At 35.8% G+C, this 19913-nt stretch overlaps 5 protein-coding genes across 6 annotated transcripts; 1 reads left to right on the top strand and 4 right to left on the bottom strand.

The window, feature by feature from the left end:
- Positions 1–3593: 3593 nt before the first annotated feature.
- LOC103839344 (anther-specific protein BCP1-like) lies at positions 3594–4434 on the bottom strand. Its single transcript, XM_009115848.3, has one exon. The coding sequence runs from the start codon at positions 4185–4187 to the stop codon at positions 3831–3833; it is 357 nt and encodes a 118-aa protein (XP_009114096.1). The 5' UTR covers positions 4188–4434; the 3' UTR covers positions 3594–3830.
- Positions 4435–4989: 555 nt separating this feature from the next.
- Positions 4990–8270, bottom strand: LOC103839345 (ultraviolet-B receptor UVR8). Of its 2 annotated transcripts, none has more exons than XM_009115849.3 (6): positions 7796–8270; positions 7102–7338; positions 6674–7023; positions 6200–6601; positions 5590–5974; positions 4990–5455 (listed from the first exon to the last, which is right to left on the bottom strand). In XM_009115849.3, exons 2-6 carry the CDS (start codon positions 7315–7317, stop codon positions 5213–5215), a joined length of 1596 nt encoding a protein of 531 aa, XP_009114097.1. In that variant the 5' UTR covers positions 7318–7338; positions 7796–8270; the 3' UTR covers positions 4990–5212. The 2 variants fall into 2 exon arrangements, with proteins under 2 accessions (XP_009114097.1, XP_033136402.1); XM_033280511.1 differs by having other exon boundaries at positions 7941–8270.
- Positions 8271–8544: 274 nt separating this feature from the next.
- Positions 8545–11871, bottom strand: LOC103839346 (regulator of G-protein signaling 1). Its single transcript, XM_009115851.3, has 10 exons — positions 11558–11871; positions 11060–11180; positions 10900–10963; positions 10733–10817; positions 10589–10662; positions 10237–10517; positions 9436–9668; positions 9228–9352; positions 9030–9151; positions 8545–8944 (listed from the first exon to the last, which is right to left on the bottom strand). The coding sequence occupies exons 1-10, from the start codon at positions 11635–11637 to the stop codon at positions 8762–8764; spliced, it is 1368 nt and encodes a 455-aa protein (XP_009114099.1). The 5' UTR covers positions 11638–11871; the 3' UTR covers positions 8545–8761.
- A 1377-nt stretch (positions 11872–13248) lies between these two features.
- LOC103839347 (stemmadenine O-acetyltransferase) lies at positions 13249–14906 on the bottom strand. Its single transcript, XM_009115852.3, has one exon. The coding sequence runs from the start codon at positions 14853–14855 to the stop codon at positions 13476–13478; it is 1380 nt and encodes a 459-aa protein (XP_009114100.1). The 5' UTR covers positions 14856–14906; the 3' UTR covers positions 13249–13475.
- A 1786-nt stretch (positions 14907–16692) lies between these two features.
- Positions 16693–19908, top strand: LOC103839348 (F-box protein SKIP14). The gene is made up of 3 exons (XM_009115853.3): positions 16693–17859; positions 17933–19655; positions 19753–19908. The coding sequence occupies exons 1-2, from the start codon at positions 17179–17181 to the stop codon at positions 18422–18424; spliced, it is 1173 nt and encodes a 390-aa protein (XP_009114101.1). The 5' UTR covers positions 16693–17178; the 3' UTR covers positions 18425–19655; positions 19753–19908.
- The last annotated feature ends 5 nt before the right edge of the window (positions 19909–19913 follow it).

Genomic DNA, 19913 nt, shown 5'->3' with positions numbered 1-19913 from the left:
TATCACATCCCCCAAAATACTCATTTTATGAATTTAGATTCGAAATTTCTCAAACACGATTAATAGATGGCAACCAATATCGGTTTAATCAGCCATCAGTGTCGAGGTTTGCTAATTCGAACGAGTCCGAAGTTGGCATCCCTAGCGATCGGATTGAAAATGATGTACGCTTTCGGTGACACGCCCTTCAGGGAAAGTGAATCCCGAGACAAAGAGCGCAACGCCTTTCGAAAGCGATCTCAATTGAACAAAACCAAACGAAAAATGTTGAAAAGGATAGAATGGAGACGGCTATGGAGATTGACTGTGATTTGAAGAATTAGGGTTTAGAGTGTCTTGCTCTTATAGACAGAGATGCGGAGAGATTGAAACTATGAAAATTCATTAATGGGCCTTTTGTGTTTTGGGCCCATGTTATTATAGGGCTGTGGTGTTTGCTCCAGAGTAAATCTTCAGCCGCTATTAATCAGGATTGTTTTGTTAAGGTGAAAGCCGGTATTAATTAGGATTGTTTTGTTAAGGTGAAAAGAACAAATCTAAAAGGAAATATGATTTGGTTAGACAGTAGAAAATTTACTTTAGAATTTAGTCTGTAGAATATTTTGATTTAACTTTAAGGAATGTAGCTTTAAAATTTCATACAGCTAAAAAGATTGGGCTTTAGAAAATAAGATATTTACAACCATTTTTTGTATGTTTTTGTTGTAGGTTTAGTTTTTTGGTTGTAACTTTAAAAACTAAGATAAAACATGATTGATAATATTTAAAGCTGTAAATGAAAATCTATACTATACTAAAAGGGAGATATAAGCCCCTCTTAGAGTGTCCACGTAGGCACAAAAAATCGTCCAATCAGAGAGTCCGAAGTTGTCATGTCATCTCATTTATTTTTTCGTAAAAAATGAAAAATAATGTAAAGGAAAGGATCGAACCCAGGTTAGTATGACATAAATATAGGGCAGATACCACTAAGCCATTGAAACTTTCTTGGACACATATACAAGAATTACTAAATATGTAATCACAAACTCTTATGTACATTTACAATAATTTGGATTCAACTTTAAAGACTCCGATACTTTGTTTTGTAAAATAAAAAAGTAAGTGACTAAGCTAATATATTCTTTGAAAGTGTGAGAACATTGACAAATATGAAAAAAACATAGATTTTTGTTTTCGTGACAAAGTTAAGAACTTTGTAAAAATAAGTTTAACATATAAATTTTCGTGACAAATATGAAAAAGCATAGATTTTGTACAATTTTGACAAAACAACTCAAAACATAGTTCTCTAATGTCTTAATAAAATATTATTTAAGGGTGCAATAATTAAATATATCAATTCAATAAATTTTGTAATTTATAGACAAAACAATAACACAACAAATTTTGAAACATTTGTTTAACCTATCGATTTCTTTTCATGAGAATCCAGCTAAACAAGATAAAAACAATTAGATTTATTTAATTACAATTTTATTCAATTTTGAATAATTTCAAATTGTACTAATGTATCTTTTTGAAGTTACAAAAAAATAATGTTCTTTCTTTATTACACTAGCATTATATATAGATTCATATACACAAATAAATATAATATAACAACATAAGCTTGCTTTCCCCGATTCATATAAAAACTTTTTAAGTTATCCACCAAAGCAAATTAATTAAATCAATCAAATTGTTAGAATACAAAAAATTAATATATAATTTTATTTTAAATTAAATTATTAAAAAGTGTATTTTCATTAAAATCAAAATAATAAATAAGTAAAACTGATTTGATGGTAATTTTTATGACATATATATATATATATATATATATATTATGTGAAATAAATATAAGCTTAATATGGAAAAAAATCTTAAATACAAAAAAAACTCTAAAATTAACAAAAAAACCTAATAAAAATTAAACTATGATATCAATTGAAAGCTTCTTAGACAATATTAATAAAATATTTAAGCGATAATTAGACAAATTTGATTTTTTTTGCCAGCCAAAAGTTTATTATAATTAGCATCAGTTATTTCAAGATGTTTAAGAAAGGATAGACCTAAATGATATATGAACTATGAATAGTAGTACTTTGTAAAGCTGACTTAGATAACACATTTGCACATCATTTCCACTCCTTTTTTATGCATAAATTCAATTTTTTCAGAGCAGTTATTCCACAAAGAGATCGTATGAGATATTATTTTGATATTCAGATTTGTTTCTTGACTGTTAAGAAGATTGATAACTGTAAAAATGTCACTTTCGAATATTATATGTCTATAACCGAATCCCCAACATGAGACAATTTTGTTTAAAAAGTAAATAATTTCATTTTTCTTATATTATATAATAAATATATATTATTTACTGATAATAAAAATATAGTTATTCATCTATCACAAATATCTATGGAAATATGTGAATCAAGTACAACAATCAAACAACATAATAATTTCCACAAAAAAAATTTAAAAAATATATTTATGTTATGTAGTCTTATTTTATATTCTTTAAATAATGTAATACAATATTATACATTATTTTTTTAGAATTGAGAAATATATATATATATCAGTTAGACAAAGTAAGCGATAATTAGACAAATTTGATTTTTTTTCCAGCCAAAAGTTTATTATTAATTAGCATCAGTTATTTCAAGATGTTTAAGAAATGATGGACAAAAAAATAGGATGGACATAAATGATATATGAACTATGAATAGTATTTTGTAAAGCTGACTTAGATAACACATCTGCACATCTATTTCCAGTCTTTTTTTATGCATAAATTCAATTTCTTCAGAGCAGTTATTCCACAAAGAGATCGTATGAGATATTGTTGTGATATTCAGATTTGTTTCTTGACTGTTAAGAAGATTGATAACTGTAAAATATCTCATTAGAATATGATATGTCTATAACCGAGTCCCCAACATGAGACAAGTTTGTTTTAAAAGTAAATAATTTTATTTTTCTTATATTATATAATAAATATATATTATTTACTGATAATAAAAATATAGTTATTCATCTATCACAAATAACTATGCAAATATGTGAATCAAGTACAACAATCAAACAACATAATGATTTCCACATAAAAATTTAAAAAAATATATTTATGTTATGTAGTCTTATTTTATATTCTGTAAATAATGTAATACAATATTATACATTATTTTTTAAAATTTAGAAATACATATAATATCTTATCCGCACGTAGCGCGATTAAAAAATCTTGCTAAAGCTAAATTCACTTCTTACAGCCCAACCAATCACTCTCTTCAAAATTAAAATCAGTTCATTTTGGCCTTGTTTATTAGGTGAAACTTTTTTTTCTTTTGTATTGAAAACAAACAACTTTGTATTTTTGTTAGCTAGAATGTATGGACCGAAGTTCAACTATTTCTTTGAAAACTAATAGAATCGGCGGTCCCAATGTTTTTTAATGAGACATGAAGGCAATTTTATTCCCATCAAAAATCAAACTCATGACTAAACGATTTACTTTACCTAAATCAACTTTTACTATCATTTGGTTTAACTTGTCTTTCTTTCATCATTGTCTCTTCATTTACGTATGTGAAAGGTGGTTATTGTCGTTAGGTTCCATGCACGAAATTACTGGATTTGGGATATTCACAATACATATAGTAAGACTAAACCATAGAGCCATATCAAATACAAGAGTTTTATGATGTGGTGATCTGTATCGTCCTAATCTTATAGATGATGGGACAAGCAAAATGCTTACACATCTACAAAAAAAAACATTACAAAACATCCATACTTACCATATAATTTACTTTCCTTAACTCCACGCATGCAGCTCAGAAAATTAAGAAGAGCGAACCAACCGTCGCAGCAGAGATAAGAGCAAAGCCAATCGTGCATGTGACACAGCTTCCGGAAGTTTCTTGAGCCGGCGGATAGTTTGCGTATGAAGAATCGCTTCCGATAGGACCTGCTACTGCTACGTCGTCATCTCCCGGAGTAGCAGCTGCATCGTCGTCGGTTGTTCCGATGGTGTTGGCGTCTCCAGCTGGAACCTCCGCTACATCGGTTGGAGTTGTTGCGGCGGGAGCTTCGGCCGTGGTCGCCGATGGTGGTTTCTCAGCCGCTGATACCAACACCGCGGAGACGGCAACCAAAAGGAGGAGGAGGAGAACTAGGTGAAGGCGCGCCATTATACGTTAGTTAATTAATTAATAATCCCGCAAAAAAAAAACTTTTCTTTAAATGTTAGGCTCTTTATTTGTTTGATCAAAAAGCGAAGTTTGAGGTTTGCCAAAAACAATTTAAATGGCATATCTTCTAACCCCTAATTAAGCTTCTCCCCAGCCTTAGAAAGGGGAGTTTAGTCTATATTTGTCTCAATCCTGAAACGAAATTAGTGAATAGAATTTTTATTTATATGGAGATGTTTTTAATTATCAAGTATTTTGAATTTTTGGAATATATACTAAATCAAATAAAATTTAAAAGGATTCACAATTTAAGTAAATTTTATAAATTTGTGATTACAAATTTTTTAAGATGATTTGAATGGATTTAATTAGAAAAAATGGAAGAAAAATGTTTTAATTTTCACAATTTGCTTAGAAAATTACACATCATTATTTTTATTTTTTTGACATCATCATTATTTTATTTTGAAAACATGTATTATCACTTTTCACTTGCAATTGTTTTTTTTTTTTTTTTTGAACACAACACTTGCAATTGTTTCTACGGTAGATTTACGGTGTGAGACTGTCAGGCTGTGAACAAGAATAAGCCATAGATTATGTTACTCGCATTATGTTACTCGCGCGTGCACATAAATCTACAATTGGGCTTCACTCCCGTGTCTCACAAGCAATCCTACTTCCATAAATTTACCGTCCCCTAAACGCAGTGATATCTCGTGAACTAAACTGAAGTCAAACAGCCACAAAAAAATCCGTAATTTCATCTGGCGAACAAGGCACGAATTGATTAACTGAAAAGAAATGAACCTTAATAAATTGATTAACTGAAATTATTCAAACAGATATTAACAAAATAACCTAAAGGCTAAAACACGACACATGAACAGTTAGAATAAATCTACAAATCTATACAATGAAAATGTTAAGACAAGTTCCTTAACTTATGTTCCCCTACCTTTTGTACAAACCTTTCCAAATTCTATGAACCATAACAAACTAAACCGCCAACAAACCGGCAACCGCTAACTGAGATCGATATCTACTTTTTCAGGAACACACCTTTCTGTTAGGTCACGACCAAGCTCTGCTCCAAGCTGACCTTTATCACCCGCACCAAACGCGAATAGCTTCCCTGATTCCGTTAGCGCAAAGGTATGAGCGTTCCAATATATCGAATTCGTTAGACTAATCTGAACCACCCTCTCCTTCGCTTGTTTCAGCGATGTTACTACCGCTGGACTCAACACATTCCCATGTCTATTACCCTACACCAACAAAACAAGAATCAAATTAGCTTGCAACGCAAGTAAGGCGTTTGTGCTTATAGTTTACTTGTCTCATATCTTTTAAAACAACATTTTCAATTTTTAATCAACCTAAGCCATAATCAAGCGCTAACCTGTTCATCAAGGACTGGATGGTGACCGAGACTAGCAGATTCACCACAACCAAACGAGTAAACATCTCCATCTTCCGAGACCACAAAAGTAGTGTAATCTCCCGTTGCGACATGAACCGCCTTGACATGGCTTAGCCCTTCAACAACTTTAGGCACTGACTCACACTCCTCGTTACCGTGTCCTAAGCAACCGTATCTTCCCCAACCCCAAGTACACACTCTTCCATCCTGACCTACCACCGCCGCATGCCAAGCACCGGCTGCAACTACCCTAGGTTGAAGATTCAATACCTTAAACTGCTCTATAACCCGAGGATACTTCTCATCGGTTTTCGACCCGTGACCAAGCTTGCCTCCCAAACCACAACCAACCGAATAAACCGACCTAAAACAACCATGATACTGCGTCAGAGCCGGTTTAGGTCATTTGCAAATAGTGTATACACAGCCAAGTGAAGCATTGGCCTATAGCCCGATTTTTTTTTGAAAAATAATTTAAATGAAGAAAAGCCTCCAAATTCGTAAAAGAAAATTTTATTAAAATAATATTAAATTGTTTATAGCCCCTAAAATCCCAGGACCGCCCCTGAGTGTATGGAAAGGAACTTACATGCCATTTGGTTCACAAGTCAAGGCAAGAAGATAGCAATAACCAGCAGCAATCTGCACAACGGGTACATTCTCAAGCGGACCTAACAGAGGACGTGGCTCGAGATCATTAGCCTCGGTCTGGTGACCGAGCCTACCATCATTGCCCCACGAGAATGTATAAACCTTCCCTTCTCGGGAGAGAATAGCGGTGAAGAAGTTTCCAATAGCCGCTTGCACCACAAATATGTTCTTTAAAGATGTCACAAGCTGAGGAGTTGTAACCAGTCTACTCCCTTTCCCTCCGTACTCAGCTTCTCCGAACAAATCTTTACCACACGCATAAACACTTCCATTATCGCTTATTAGCATTGTCCGACCAGCACCAGCTGCTGCTTGGATGATTCTGATTCCCTGCAATGATCTGCACCAAAACACAGACCACATTCTTCGTGAAAACCGTTCCGGTTGTTGTAACACTAAACCATTGACATACCTGACGGGCAGAATCCGAGGTTCTTCATCGGTATGGCCATGTCCTAGCTGTCCAGAGTTATTATAACCGAAGGTGTAGACTTGACCTTTTGAAGTGACGGCAACGCTGTGACCAGGACCAGCAATGGCTTGAGATTTCTCTCTTCGACAACACGCTTCACCAGCAAGCAAAAACCTAAGTACCAGTTTCCATGAACCTCCGCACCTACGTTTCATTCCTTCACGCTCTTCTTCCTTCATCGGCTTGAAAATCATCCTTTTATTACACATGTCGAGAGCGGCGAGCTCAGGTAGGGATAAACTACAGTCCGGTGCAAAGTTTGCTGGCTGGCTAAAGAACGAGCATGTCGCCTAAACAAACAAAACAACAACAAATTATCTTGAAATTTCAGTAAAAGATTTAAGACTTTAATTCGAAAAAAAAAGAACCTCTAGATTGGCGAGGTCACGAGGATCCAATCTACATTCAGTGAGAACATGAAGGACGATGGAAGGGCTAGCTGCTAAAGGAAACTCTCCAGGAGTTGAGTCTCCAAAGCGTTGGCGTTTTTGCCTTTGAAATGTAGTCACCGGAGGAGACGCAACAGGTTGATCAGGTAAGTTATGATACTGTAAACCTGGAGTTCCACTCGTTGTAGCATCCATTGTGAGAAGACAGATTTATCCCTATAAACCACAAAAATTAAGACAAAGTCAAACTTTGATTTGACTGAATCATGAAAAAAAAAACACAGAACAAGACTCTAATCTTATAACAAGTAAGTACTATTTGATCTACAAAAGCCAGTGAAGATCCAAGTCATGATCATCAAAAGGAAGCAACTTTATGGGTTATAAGACGAAAAAGGTTACTTCTTTTCTTGTGTCTAATCAAGAACAGAGAAAGAATCTGTAACTTGAAAGAGAAGTGTGGTAATTATTAAACGATAAGAGGATCTGAATAGGGAAGAAGATAAAAGAAAACTGTTTGTCACACGCAAAGGAGTCTTCTCCTTCTCCTCTGTATAAGGAAACTTAAATTTGAATCGATTTGAATTGGAAACACACATCAGAAGGATCAAAAAGGAGGGAACTTTCTGAAAACCCATCTACATCAAACCATCATCATCAACAAGAACCGAACCTTTGATTTTTTTCAGACAGACGAAGAGGGTTTCTTAGTTTGGTTTTGTTGTCTGATCAGAGCTTATGAGAAGAAAAGAAAAAGGGATGTGAAGGAATGTTTTTCTAGAGAATTGACGGTAAATCGAATTTCACAAGAGAATTACCGCAAATTTCTCCTTTTTTTAGTTAGAATATTTGTTTTTAATCCTCGGAAAGTCTGCAAAGTTTGCGTTGAGGGAAGTGAAATGGAGAGGAGGAAAGAAAGTTGTGGCGTCTCTTTATGCGGTCTTATTAAGCAATTAAGATCTCTCTCTATTACAACATCGAGTAACTGTATCTATGTGTGTATACCTATAATGTAATGGAGTGTAACATCTTGATTCATATATGAATGCATGTATACATACATACCTACGTGTGCATCCAAAACAGAGTTTGAGTGGTGGAACAATTTAGCCTCATCCTTTGGATATATATTACTATTAATTTATTGTTAGTACGCTACTGATCATGCATCCTGACATAGTGGATCACTATGATGACATCCTCAAGTTTTTTTTCTTCTATAAACAACTTCTTGAATCCATCTTAATAGTTTGGTTTTCATGTAATGACATTCACAGTGAATAAATATGGGGTTGTTCTAACAATTGTTTCTATTGTGTATGAAAATGAGTTGGTGTGTATGTTTCTCTAACTTTATGAACTAACACAAAAATTGATAAGAAGATATGTATAAGGCGTGGAAGCAATACCAACCTGGTAAACTACAATACAAAGTGCAAGTTGGGTCTTCATCTACAATTATATTTCCCATTTTTAAATTACAAACGAATATTATAATAATCAAAACAGAACATTATAGAAAAAGACATGTACAAGAAATGTGAAGGAGAAATTTATATGGACTGGATTGCTATGAACATCAAGATACTGTATGTTAAAAACACGGTTTAGGTTCTGGATAAGTACCGGTTAAGAGTCCTTAACTAGGACTGCTATATCTAGAAGTGGAGCTCCTTGACATATGTTCTTGATAGAAAGGATCATCAGAGCCTTGAATTAAACTCATCCTTGGAGGAGAGAGACTCCATCCTTCCTTATCCATTGCCACTTCTTCTTTGAACTTGATGAAGAAGGTGGATGACCAGTAATCTCTCACTAAGTTCTTCAATATTATTAAAGAAAATGAGAACCAAAAGAATAAGCTTTCATTAAGGAGGAAGAGAGTAAAAGAGAGAATGTTGTTTTACCATTTTGATCAATTGCATCACTTCATTTAATGCATTCTTGAAGAGATCAAGGTGAGTTAGATCTTGAGTGGTTAAGATCTCTTGCCTGGTTTTATGTGATACATTCACTTCCATTTCCGCTCCTGTGTTTAAAGAGACAACACCTGAGACCTGTTTATGAAGAAGAAGAAGAAGAAAGAAGATGGATGATGATAAAACCTGCGACGATGAACTTCTCCATGATATGTCTAGCCATGTAGATTCTTCTTATAGAATCACCTTCCGGGATTTTACCATGTTCATACACTTCTTCATAGAAATGCAATGTTTCTCCAGCATAGCAGCTAACATACAAAGATTACAACCTTATATAAAATGTCTAAACATGGGATGCAAAATGAAGGCAGACATCAAAACAGAGTGTTACCTTTCCGCGAACTCCATAAGCGACTTTCGAAACCTTTTATTAAGAAGAAGCTTATCAAGTGGCTCGTTTGGATCAACAGGTCGAACCTCCTCCTTACGAAACAATAATCCACTATCATGAATGCCTAGAGCTAGTCCCATTCTTGGAAACTCTTGTCTGTTCTTGAAGCTGATTTGTGAGAGTAGAGGTTGGTGGCTCGAGATGGAAAAGAAGACAATGACAAGAATCCCAGCCTACAAGAAACATAATTTAACTCTGAAGTCTGTTTAAAATAGTCTTGGGCATATTATCCGAAACTAAAGAAAACGAAACCGGACCAAAAATTACAAAGTCGAATGGTTCCTATTTTTTTTAACCCAAAAAACAAAACCAAAGCGAAAACGGTACCGAATATTGCAAATATAATAAAATATATATTAATTAATTTTAATTATAAAAAATATTAATTAATTTTAATTATAATAAAAATATCCAAAAAACGCGAACATCCAAATATTTTCTCGTTTTTCTGGGTTTAATTCAGGTTTTTTTGGGGGTAGGTTTTTGGGGTTTAAACCCGAAAAAAATTCGAACCAAACCCGAACTATTTCTAATTTGGTTCTACTTCGGGTTTTATAAAAAAATAGAAACCCAACCAAAACCCAATACTATCCAAACCGATGCTCAGAAAAATGTCCGGTTCCTAAACAGGTCTTAAATACCCCAATCCGAATAACCCAAAAACCGAACCGAAAACCCGAATGCCCAGCATTAGTTTGAAATGCTTTATGATAAGCAGAGAATCTTGGTAGAGGTTCATACCGTGACTAAAAGCACAAATCTTGAGGTGACTTGAAGCCAAGAGGTGTCTGTATGAATCTCATTCAACACAAACGATGTTACCCATAAAGCGACTGAAGTGGCTGAGACGAGAATCCCTTTCCAGAGATCTCTAAGCTCATCAAAGCGAAACTCTACATGACGTATAGCTCTTGTGAATGCAAGTAAAGCAAGGACGTAAAGAGCATTTAAGCCTGCAACTGGTAAAGTCCATTCAAGACCCATGTGGCATTGAGAGTCGAGAGGCCTTTTTGCCTGGACAACTAAAAGCAGAATCAAAAGACTGTGAGCTATTATACAACAAAAGCAAGCGTAAAGCTAGTATAAAGCTTACTTGCAGCTCCAAAGATCCATGGCAACAAAACAAGTGGAAGAAAGACGTATGACTTTACAGGAGGAAGACGTTTCCTACATGATCACAAAGAAACACAATTAAACCAATCGAGAGAGTTATAGGACTATTCAGATTTATTCTTACTTGACAAATATGAAGTATAGTTGAAAGGCCTGAGTTATACGGCAGCTCATCAGCAAACCGAACCCAAGTGGTCCTTCGACCCACACTGAAACAAAAAAATTAACATTGATCAAACTGTACAAGGAAAGGGAACCACTTGTTTCTGAACACATTGTTTACAAACAAACCTGACCAAAGATAGCAATATTGCCACCAGTGCTTCGTCTTGAACTGAAGCAAATTAATGGACATCTGAAAAGAATAAATAACAGTGAATTTTTCGAAATATTTACTTGTAGAAACTCTACAGATGAAGTGATTCTTTAAGGGCCCAATCGATTATCTAACCATAGTAGAGAATAGAAGATTGAAACTGGAGAAGACTTGAATGACAGGGATCCAGAAACTGCTACTGTTGTTACGAGGAGCTTTGTGTATCAAACATGGTAAGACCGATCGAGACAGAAGCCTGGTAATAAACAAGTGAATCAGATCAAACTTAAGAAATTGAAGATGATTATGATAAAAGATTCACTAACACTGAACGATGCTTTCCATCGAACTTCAAATCAAAATCATTAGACATAAGTATTTGAATCTTGCTAATTTTCCAGCAAAAGACAGATCCTTTGGATCGTATAAACAAAGTAACTCTGTTGAGTCATAACATCAAACACTTAAAAGGCAAAAAAGTAAATAAGCGAGAGACATCACACGAACATTTAACGGCTAAAAACCCAAAAGTAGTATATCGAAAAATCGATACTTTCTAGTTGAAGGCGACCGAAGTAAAGAGTCAACAAGCAAACCATCTCAAGAAGAAGAAGAAGAAGGAACGGAACGTACACGAGGAAGCAGATGACAGCTATTGAAACGGCGACGTAATCGCTAGGACAACCACCTCGTTTAGCACATCCACTCGCCATTGCATATCAGATCTTTCTCCTCCACTCGATTCTGGGTTTTTTTAAAGTTTATCGAAGTTGGATAATTTAGGAAACCAAAAAAAGATTTTAACTTTGAAAATTCACCAATTCGCCGCACAAAGAACGACGTCTCAGTCTCACCATTGTTCACGTTTCTGTTTCCCAGCTGACCTTTTTTGACCAGACAACACTTTCTCTCTTCCGGTAAACATTTTCTTTACTGAATTATTTATATATTAAAATTACTTTTTCATTAACTAGTAATATTTTGGTATTTCTTTGATTTGGACAAACAATATGTTATTTTAAATTTTTCTAACAATTATTTAGTCAAAAATTTTATTTATTGGACTCATATTTTTTTGGAAACGAAAAGATTATACTATATACGATCACATAAATTTGGTTCACGAAAATATAATATCACATACACTTTATTATATTCTTCTCTAAATATGTCTCATTAACTTTATAATTAAGATAAACTTAAAAATTATATATTATGTTAATTTTATTGATAAATAATAATTTAATATTTAAGATAAATTTAAAATTATCAAAAACCCAACAAATCTTTTTTTTACTGCTCAACAAAAAATCTACAAATCTAAACTATTAAATTAGCCAAAAACCTCTCAAATAAATCTTAAGTTTCACCAACTGAACAAATGTAACTTTTATAAAATGCAAAAAAATATAATGAAAGGTTAGATTTGGGCATTTGGGTCTTCAGATCAAATATAAATCAGTTTCTTTGAGGTACAAGTTCTTTGGGTCTTGGACATTTATATCCAACTATGTATTTCAATTTTTTTGTTCATATCAATTCCTTTTAGTTCCAGGTCAGTTTGAGTTAATGATTCAAGTATTTGTAAAATTTACTATGTAATTTGGCTACGTAATGAGTCTAGCTCGGTTCGAGTATTTAAGACAAAAAAAATCTAAAGAATCTGAAAAGCCAAAAAATCAGAACACAAAAATACCCAAAATCAAACAAATACCAGAAATAACTAAATATCTAAAAGACCAAAATGTTACTCGAGAACCAAAAATATCCAATATTTTAAATATAGTTTTAAAATTTAAAATTTTACCCAAAACCTGAAACTATAACAGAAAACGCGAATCCAAAATTTACAATAATATTTTTATACTGAGAACATATATAAATTATTCAAATATACATAATATGAACAAAACATTCGAGGTACTTTGAGTACCCAAAGGTCCAACAGAGATCCGCAGGTCCAAAAAAATCTAATAGGTATTTTTTCCCTAATCCCGAACCTCAACCTTTATTTCGTATTGGTTTGGTTTGTTTATCAAATTTGGATAAAATTTTCGTACTTAAGAAAGAGTTACCTAAGAGTGTATATAAAAAATCTCAAATAAACTTATTCATAAGTTATATAATTTTAAACAAATTTTTGTATTCAATATAATACGACTTTATAACATAATAATACACAATATACTCAAAATACTATCTCATATCTAACTTCGTATATAACCCATAAAACCCGTGTTTTCGAAACGCGGGTCAAAATCTAGTTTAAATTAAAATAATAATAATTTATACCAACAAATTAATTAATTAAGCATCATTTATCATTATACTTAACAGTTAACACCAATTAAAAACAGATTTGATTATTGGGAAGACAGTTTTCACTATAGTAGAAAATCTAATATTGTACATGGTTTGACATTTTGTCAAAAAAACATTATTTTAATTTTATACATTTAATTACTTCGGCTAGAATTGAACATCCAAAACCTCAGTACATAACCAATTCAACAAAAGAAATCCGGTTTACATCACTAAACCGGACTCATAATCAGAGAACATGGAGAAAAGGCTGGATCACACTAGGATTCACAGAAGCAAAATCAAGCAACTCTCTATCTTCTTCAAAAAGCTTCATCTCTTGCTCATTCAAATTCACCCACGCTTCAATCCCACCGCCTTCTTTCGTGTCAACAAGCGCCACAATGTTCTTCTGTCTAACTGAAGGAAACGCAAACCAAACCGGTTTACCCCAACCGAAATCAATTTCATACAAACCGAACCGACACGCGCTCGTCAAGATGTAGAAATCAAAACCTCCGCTCGCGATCATATTCCCCGCTTCTTTCTGGTAGTTACAGATGACCTCCGTCGCGTCTCCGTTTCCGACAAGCTTTGGTATGTGGTCATCTCGAAACCTCTGTTTCGCTCTTCGTATCTCCGCGACCAAAGTCTGAAGCTTTCTCTGTTTCTCTCCTTCCTCTGCTTTCGCCGCAAAGTAGCTCACGAGGTTCCCGATCGAGTTCTTCGTGAACGGAGGAGAGACGCGAGAGCGTAAGCTAGCGGAGTTCGCGAGGATCGACGGTTTCGAGGTTCTTGAAACCGTTCTTGTTGCTTTCATCGCAAGTTTCCATATAAAAGCTGAAACAGCTTCGACTCTTGTGGGTTGAGTAACTTCAAAGCTCGAAGCTTTCGCTTGCAGAGCTTCGATGCTCGAAGAATCGAAGACGAATCTCTTCGAGAGAGTCTGGTTCATCTTGATTTCCGGCTCAACGACCGGAGCAGGGGAAGTCTCTGAGAAGTTACCAGGTGGGAAGATCTTGAGAGTGTCGAAAACAGGGGATCCAACGGTTTTGATCGATCCTTGGGAAGTGATTGCAGACCAGCTCTTCATGAATAAGCCCACGGAAGTTGCGTCGGCGAGTTTGTGAGAGACGCAGACTCCTATAGCCATGCCTCCGCATTTAAAGAACGTTGCTTGAGCGAGAAGCAATTTGGTTCTTGCTTCTATTGAATCAACTGATGTTGGAATCAGCTGTTCTAACATCTCCGAAGAAGGCTCTTGTAGGAGGTTTGAAAGCGGGGAGTTAACTTGTGCTTCAAGGAAGTCGGCGCCCGAGTCGTTGCAGTTGATGCTTGTGTTGCCGTTGAGCCGCCCAGAGAGAGGGTAGAAGTGAGTTAAGGTTTCGGATAAGGACTTCTTGAGGTTCAGCAGCTGTTCAGTTTGTTTGATTCTGTAGTTAGCTGAGTAGAAGAACAACATGGGGCCGAAGATCGTTGGACCGAGCTGTTCTAGAAGAGAGAGTTTGAAGTTCTTTAAATGGTTTGGAGTTGGAGATGATGGTTTGATGATGTCTCTGGAGATCACTTCAACTCTTGTTGTGAGACTTTTCTGGTGAAAACTTCTGATGAAAGACCGAGCAAGAGTCATCGCTGTTTCTTTTGGTTTCTGTTTTAGGTGTTGTTGTTAGATGAAGAAGAAGAAGAAGAAACCTTTTGTAACAGACAGTTTTAACAGACATAAGCCAAAGATTCTTGCAGGAAAATGCCAATAGATCCTCTGTACACTAAAAAACAAAATTGTTTTCCAGAGTGAGATCATCATAAATCATATAATATTAGAGTAAACTAAATGACTTTCAGACAATATAAAATTTGTGTCTTATGTTTACACGAACAGAAGTATACAGACAGACAAATCAAGAACTGAAAGAGGACAAACATCTTGGCTAACATCTCTCAAACTGTATACTACCTTTCAGGCGTAAAGACCAGCAAAAAAAAAAAAAAAAAAAATCAAAAAGTGCAAAAAAAAACTATTACTTAGCCATTTGATAACAATCTCCTCTTGCTGTCTCCAGGTTTCTCCATTCTTCTTCTTGGTATCCTCTTCATTTTGCTGATCTTCTTGAAACTTGCGCGAACATTCTGGATTTGTATCAGATAAAACCTTAAGAACGTTCTCAGTCAAGTTCTTAACAGTCTGATTCCAATGGCTACTACCGTTTTTCTCTAGAGCCGGAAACACTATCGGTAAAATGATTCTACTGTTCTGTCTCACCAAGTCACTGACATGATCATTGTTCCATAAGTATAGAGCCCGTTCCGCTACATAAACACACACAAGCAGTAAGATTCATGTAACAGTTACAAAAAACGGTAAGTGAAACTAACTTGGACCTGAAAGTAATAGCTGCTCAAGCACTGAGCAATTTGGCGAAAGAGCGGAACCATACACCGTTCAAACTCGGTTACTTGAGTAGCTTCCAAGATCTCCTCCAATTCATTCAAGAACATGATTTCTTTGAACTATTGTTTTGAGAAACTCTCTCTCTCCTTCTGATCTTCGGAATCGAACAAATGCAATAGATTGAGAACGAATGTGGGATCGATGTATTTCTTGGATATCTTGGCGTCTGTGTTGGGAGATGCAACGCGAGTCTTAGAAGGAACTCGTAAACAGTCTGCAAGTGAGGCCAAGAAGGGTTCAAAGATCCTTCTTCTGCTTCTTCCAAATCCAATCCTGCATGTGTTTTGTTCTTCTTCCATTGTTGGTGAGTATTACTACTACTAAAGAGGTTGCCCAAACAAAAAAAAGAAGAAGAGATTAGCCGAAACGATCTCCACAGCTTCTTGAATAACTGATTCAGGGAACTTCGCATTCCCTGAAGAGATAACATATTCAAGAAGTGTTTGCCTTTTGATCTCTTTCTCCTTCAGGTTAACTTGAGGCTCCGCGGCGAAATCAAACACTACACAGCATAATCTAAGCTTCTCTGAGATGGAAACATCTTTCAACCTTGGCAATACCTCAACAGAAACACAATCTCCATTTGATGAACTTTGGCTTCTAACTTCATCATCACCTTGATGATGGCTGTTATCTGGAGCTTGGGATTCACCATTGTCCCAAAACTTAGCAGAAGAAGGTTTCTTAGGAAGCTTCCCAAGTATCTGCTTAAACATTTTTTCTTTCTTCTTTTCTTGTAACAGGACTCCAACAAAGAAAAACTATATTAATTACAAAAGTTAAGCTAAAAAACAAAAAGGTGTTTGCTGCCTGCCAAATTCGTTACTACTTATTAACCATATTTAAAGTTGAGATAATGTTAGTAGTAAATCAGATATCCAAAATTTGTCAGACAAATCAAACAGCGAGTCAGAATTACAGATGACTAAACAACTGACACGTGTCCATCTCCCTAAAGTCTTTGACGATTTCACCGTTACCCTAGACTTATAATCCCTTTGCTCCCTCGTAAAATCATCTCCACCGGAGATTTCTCTCGCACAAAATTTCCCGTCGTTTTCTCTCGCTCGACCAATTTCACCAACCCATTTCTCTCTCTAACTCTCTTTCATTCCCTTAACCAAGAAGGAAGAAACTTGCTTCGTCGTTTACATTCCCAATTCGAAAGTTTTTGAGATTTCCCCAGTCAAAAAAAAAGAAGATCTTTGTTCATTTCGCAGCGAGGGTTCGGTTTAGTTCTTCGTGGGCAAAAAAGGGTTTCTCCAATTTACTCAATCTGATAAGAAAGTCTTCGTCTTTATCCCATTTCAGTTTCGATTTCTTATTACTTTCTAAAACAAAGGAAGCTCTGAAAATTTTCAGTGCCTATTATTTTTTTTCTGAAATCAAAGAGTCTCCTTTCTCCGTAGATCTATCATTGTCCGGATCTGATCTTGGTTTCTACCTTTTTAGGTATTCTCTGTACAAAGTGATTTTAGGTTTTTTCAAGTGTAGGCTTTTAGGAATGGCGTTGAATTTTTCACGTAGACACTTTTCTTCCCATCTATCTGATGAATCAATGAAGATAGCCAATGGGTATGGAGATTCAGCTTCTGTTGACATACTTGATGTTTTGCCCTCTGATCCGTTTGGAATGGATATCAACAATACTTTCACTGCTATCACTGGATGGCTTGAGGATCTGGAGGTTGATTGTAGCCGGTATGGGAGAGATGAGGTTTGGGTTGGTGATGGGAGCCACCAACTCTTTGCCGGGTTGAGTTTCATTTGGAACAATGCAATGCGGTTTCAGGAGTTTCCAGAGAGCAATGTGTACACTAATGATGCTTTCTTATCCACTAGTAGTGTGGATGAGGTTGGAGAAAGCAGTGGTCGCTGCACCACCAATGAGAATGCACACGTTCATCCAGCGTTTGGTTTTTGTCTTTATCGCTTGGGAGTGAAGGATCTTCTCTCAGCGAGTATGGTTTGCAAGTCTCTGCATACGACTGTCTGTGATGACTCGCTTCTGTGGAAACATATCCACATTTGTCAGCCGTTGAATGAGAAGATCACTGATGAGGCTCTTCTGCAGTTAACCGAGCGGGCTCAGGGCACTATGCAGTGTTTGAGGCTCGTGGATTGCTCGAGAGTTACAGATGATTGTCTTAAGCGGGTCATGGAGCGTAACCCACAAGTAGTTAAGGTGAGTATTAGCCAAATCTGTAAGCTTTTTTATATATATTATTTTAAGCCTAATATTATTTTATGATTGGCAGCTTGGCGTGTCTGGATGCACAAGGATCACTATCGATGGCGTTTTGAGCATCTTGAGAGATCTGAACTCTGCGGGGAATCCTCAAGTGAAGCAGTTAGAGATCGGTGGCATCTTTGGAGTTACTAAAGATCACTACGATGAATTGTTTGGCTTGTTAGACGTTGACAACAATGTGGAGCAGTCTATACAGAAGCCGCGTTTTTACCATAGAGGAGACTCCTCATGTGTGTCCTGCGATGATGATGACACGGTGCTGGATATTGAGATGTGCCCAAAATGTCAGAACGCTAGGCTTGTGTATGACTGTCCAGCAGAAGATTGTAAAGGGAAGGAGGAATGTCGTGCTTGTTCTCTTTGCATACAGAGGTGTTTTCAGTGTGGTCGGTGCATCAATGACAGTGAATACGAAGAAACGTTCTGTCTGGAGTTTTTGTGCGCTGATTGTTCGAAGCAGTCCCCTAAGTTACCTCTCGAGGTGGAAAATTCCATCTGAGCGTTTCTTTTCACTCTGTATTGAATGGCTCAGATCTTTATTGGTGTGATGTAGTTTGTGGGAAATGTGTCTGCTCATGGATGTAGGTGCCATAGTATCAGATGTAGGTGTCTGTACATATATTAATATGTTTATTTTGGATTGTGGAAAGTCAGAATTAAAAGAAAAGAATCATCGAATAGGAATATGGAAGTAAGAAGCAGAGTAGTTTTGGTGGGTGAAGAGTAGACAAGAAGAGTTTGTCATGGCATAGTTAGAGAGATTAAGTTAGAAAGACTACGCGAGATGGGTAAGTTAGAAAGAGGTGTTGTAATGTGATGAAGGACAAGGTTGGTGTATGCTATCTTGATGAGTGGGGCTTAATTGGTTTTGAGAAAGGTCAGGATAAAGAAAAAAGATTATGTAAAAAGGAAAAGCATTGATTTGTCGTCTGCTTTTGTGGGTTGGAGTTAAGAACACGAGATGGGTCTTTCTTACTCTACTATAAGTTAGAAAGAAAGAAGTAAGAGTAGTGTGATGAAGGACAAGGTCGGCGTATGCTATCTTGATGAGTGGGGCTTAATTGGTTTTGAGAAACTTCAGGGTAAAGAAAAAAGATTATGTAAAAGGAAAAGCCAAGAAAGAGTGGCAGTAGTGTGATTTGTCATCTGCTTTTGTGGGTTGGAGACTCAGAGAAGAACACGAGAAGACTCTTTCCGACACTGCTATAAGTTGGAAAGAGGTATAGTAGTGTGAGGAACAGGTCGGTGTCTGCTATATTGATGATGTGGCTGAGTTAGTTTTTGAGAAAAGTTCCGGATAAAGGAAGAGTCTCAGTAGTGTGGTTCGTCATCAGCGTTTGTGGGTTGCAGTTGGGAGTTGGAGTGGAGACTTAGAGAAGAGTCTTTCCAACTCTGCTATAAGTTGGAAAGAGGTAGTTAGTGTGATGAAGAACAAGGTTGGCGTCTGCCATCTTGATGAGTGTGGCTAAATTGGTTTTGAGAAAAGTTCAGGATAAAAGGAAAAGCCAAGAAAGAGTCTCTTTAGTTTGATTTGTCATCTGCTTTAGTGGGTTGGAGTTTGGATTTGGAGAATTGCAGAAGAAGAGTTTGGGATTGTTGAAGCCATAAAAGGGAAACAATGAGTTCTACATGTTAGATTAAGAACCAGAAGATCATTTGCCCTAATATGTTTTGAAGAACATGGTTAGTCTGCATTCTTGACAGTCATCATAAACTCCATTTAAATGAAGGTAAATTTGCATATATCCATAGATATGATCTCTGGTCTCTTAGACGTGCTTCTCAAACATGATACTGACTCCAGGACGGTGTTTTTTTTTCTATCAGGTGTGATCTGTGCTCAATGGAGATCGTTTTCAACTGTCTAGAAACTATTTTCGTGCAATAAATATGTTCGTTTTCCTCTTTGTTGAACAATTGTCGTTTTGGATTAAGACATCTATTTGTTATAAAATAAAATAAAAAAATGTTGACTTTGGATTATTTTC

Source organism: Brassica rapa, chromosome A09 (genome assembly GCF_000309985.2).
Source record: "Brassica rapa cultivar Chiifu-401-42 chromosome A09, CAAS_Brap_v3.01, whole genome shotgun sequence".
NCBI lineage: Eukaryota > Viridiplantae > Streptophyta > Magnoliopsida > Brassicales > Brassicaceae > Brassica > Brassica rapa.
The sequence above is the reverse complement of the archived record's forward strand: the minus strand, read 5'-3'. Positions and strand labels throughout refer to the sequence as shown.

Excerpts from the sequence above, each read along its gene's own strand:
- LOC103839344 (XM_009115848.3), bottom strand. The coding sequence starts at position 4,187 with ATGGCGCGCCTTCACCTAGTTCTCCTCCTCCTCCTTTTGGTTGCCGTC.
- LOC103839345 (XM_009115849.3), bottom strand. The coding sequence starts at position 7,317 with ATGGATGCTACAACGAGTGGAACTCCAGGTTTACAGTATCATAACTTA. Across the intron at positions 6,602-6,673 it reads CCTCGGATTCTGCCCGTCAG|ATCATTGCAGGGAATCAGAA; the intron begins GTATGTCAATGG and ends GTTTTGGTGCAG. Across the intron at positions 5,975-6,199 it reads ACTTGTGAACCAAATGGCAT|GTCGGTTTATTCGGTTGGTT; the intron begins GTAAGTTCCTTT and ends TGGTTGTTTTAG.
- LOC103839346 (XM_009115851.3), bottom strand. The coding sequence starts at position 11,637 with ATGGCGAGTGGATGTGCTAAACGAGGTGGTTGTCCTAGCGATTACGTC. Across the intron at positions 11,181-11,557 it reads GCTGTCATCTGCTTCCTCGT|GCTTCTGTCTCGATCGGTCT; the intron begins GTACGTTCCGTT and ends GTTTATTACCAG. Across the intron at positions 10,818-10,899 it reads ATATTGCTATCTTTGGTCAG|TGTGGGTCGAAGGACCACTT; the intron begins GTTTGTTTGTAA and ends TTTTTGTTTCAG.
- LOC103839347 (XM_009115852.3), bottom strand. The coding sequence starts at position 14,855 with ATGACTCTTGCTCGGTCTTTCATCAGAAGTTTTCACCAGAAAAGTCTC.
- LOC103839348 (XM_009115853.3), top strand. The coding sequence starts at position 17,179 with ATGGCGTTGAATTTTTCACGTAGACACTTTTCTTCCCATCTATCTGAT. Across the intron at positions 17,860-17,932 it reads GTAACCCACAAGTAGTTAAG|CTTGGCGTGTCTGGATGCAC; the intron begins GTGAGTATTAGC and ends TATGATTGGCAG.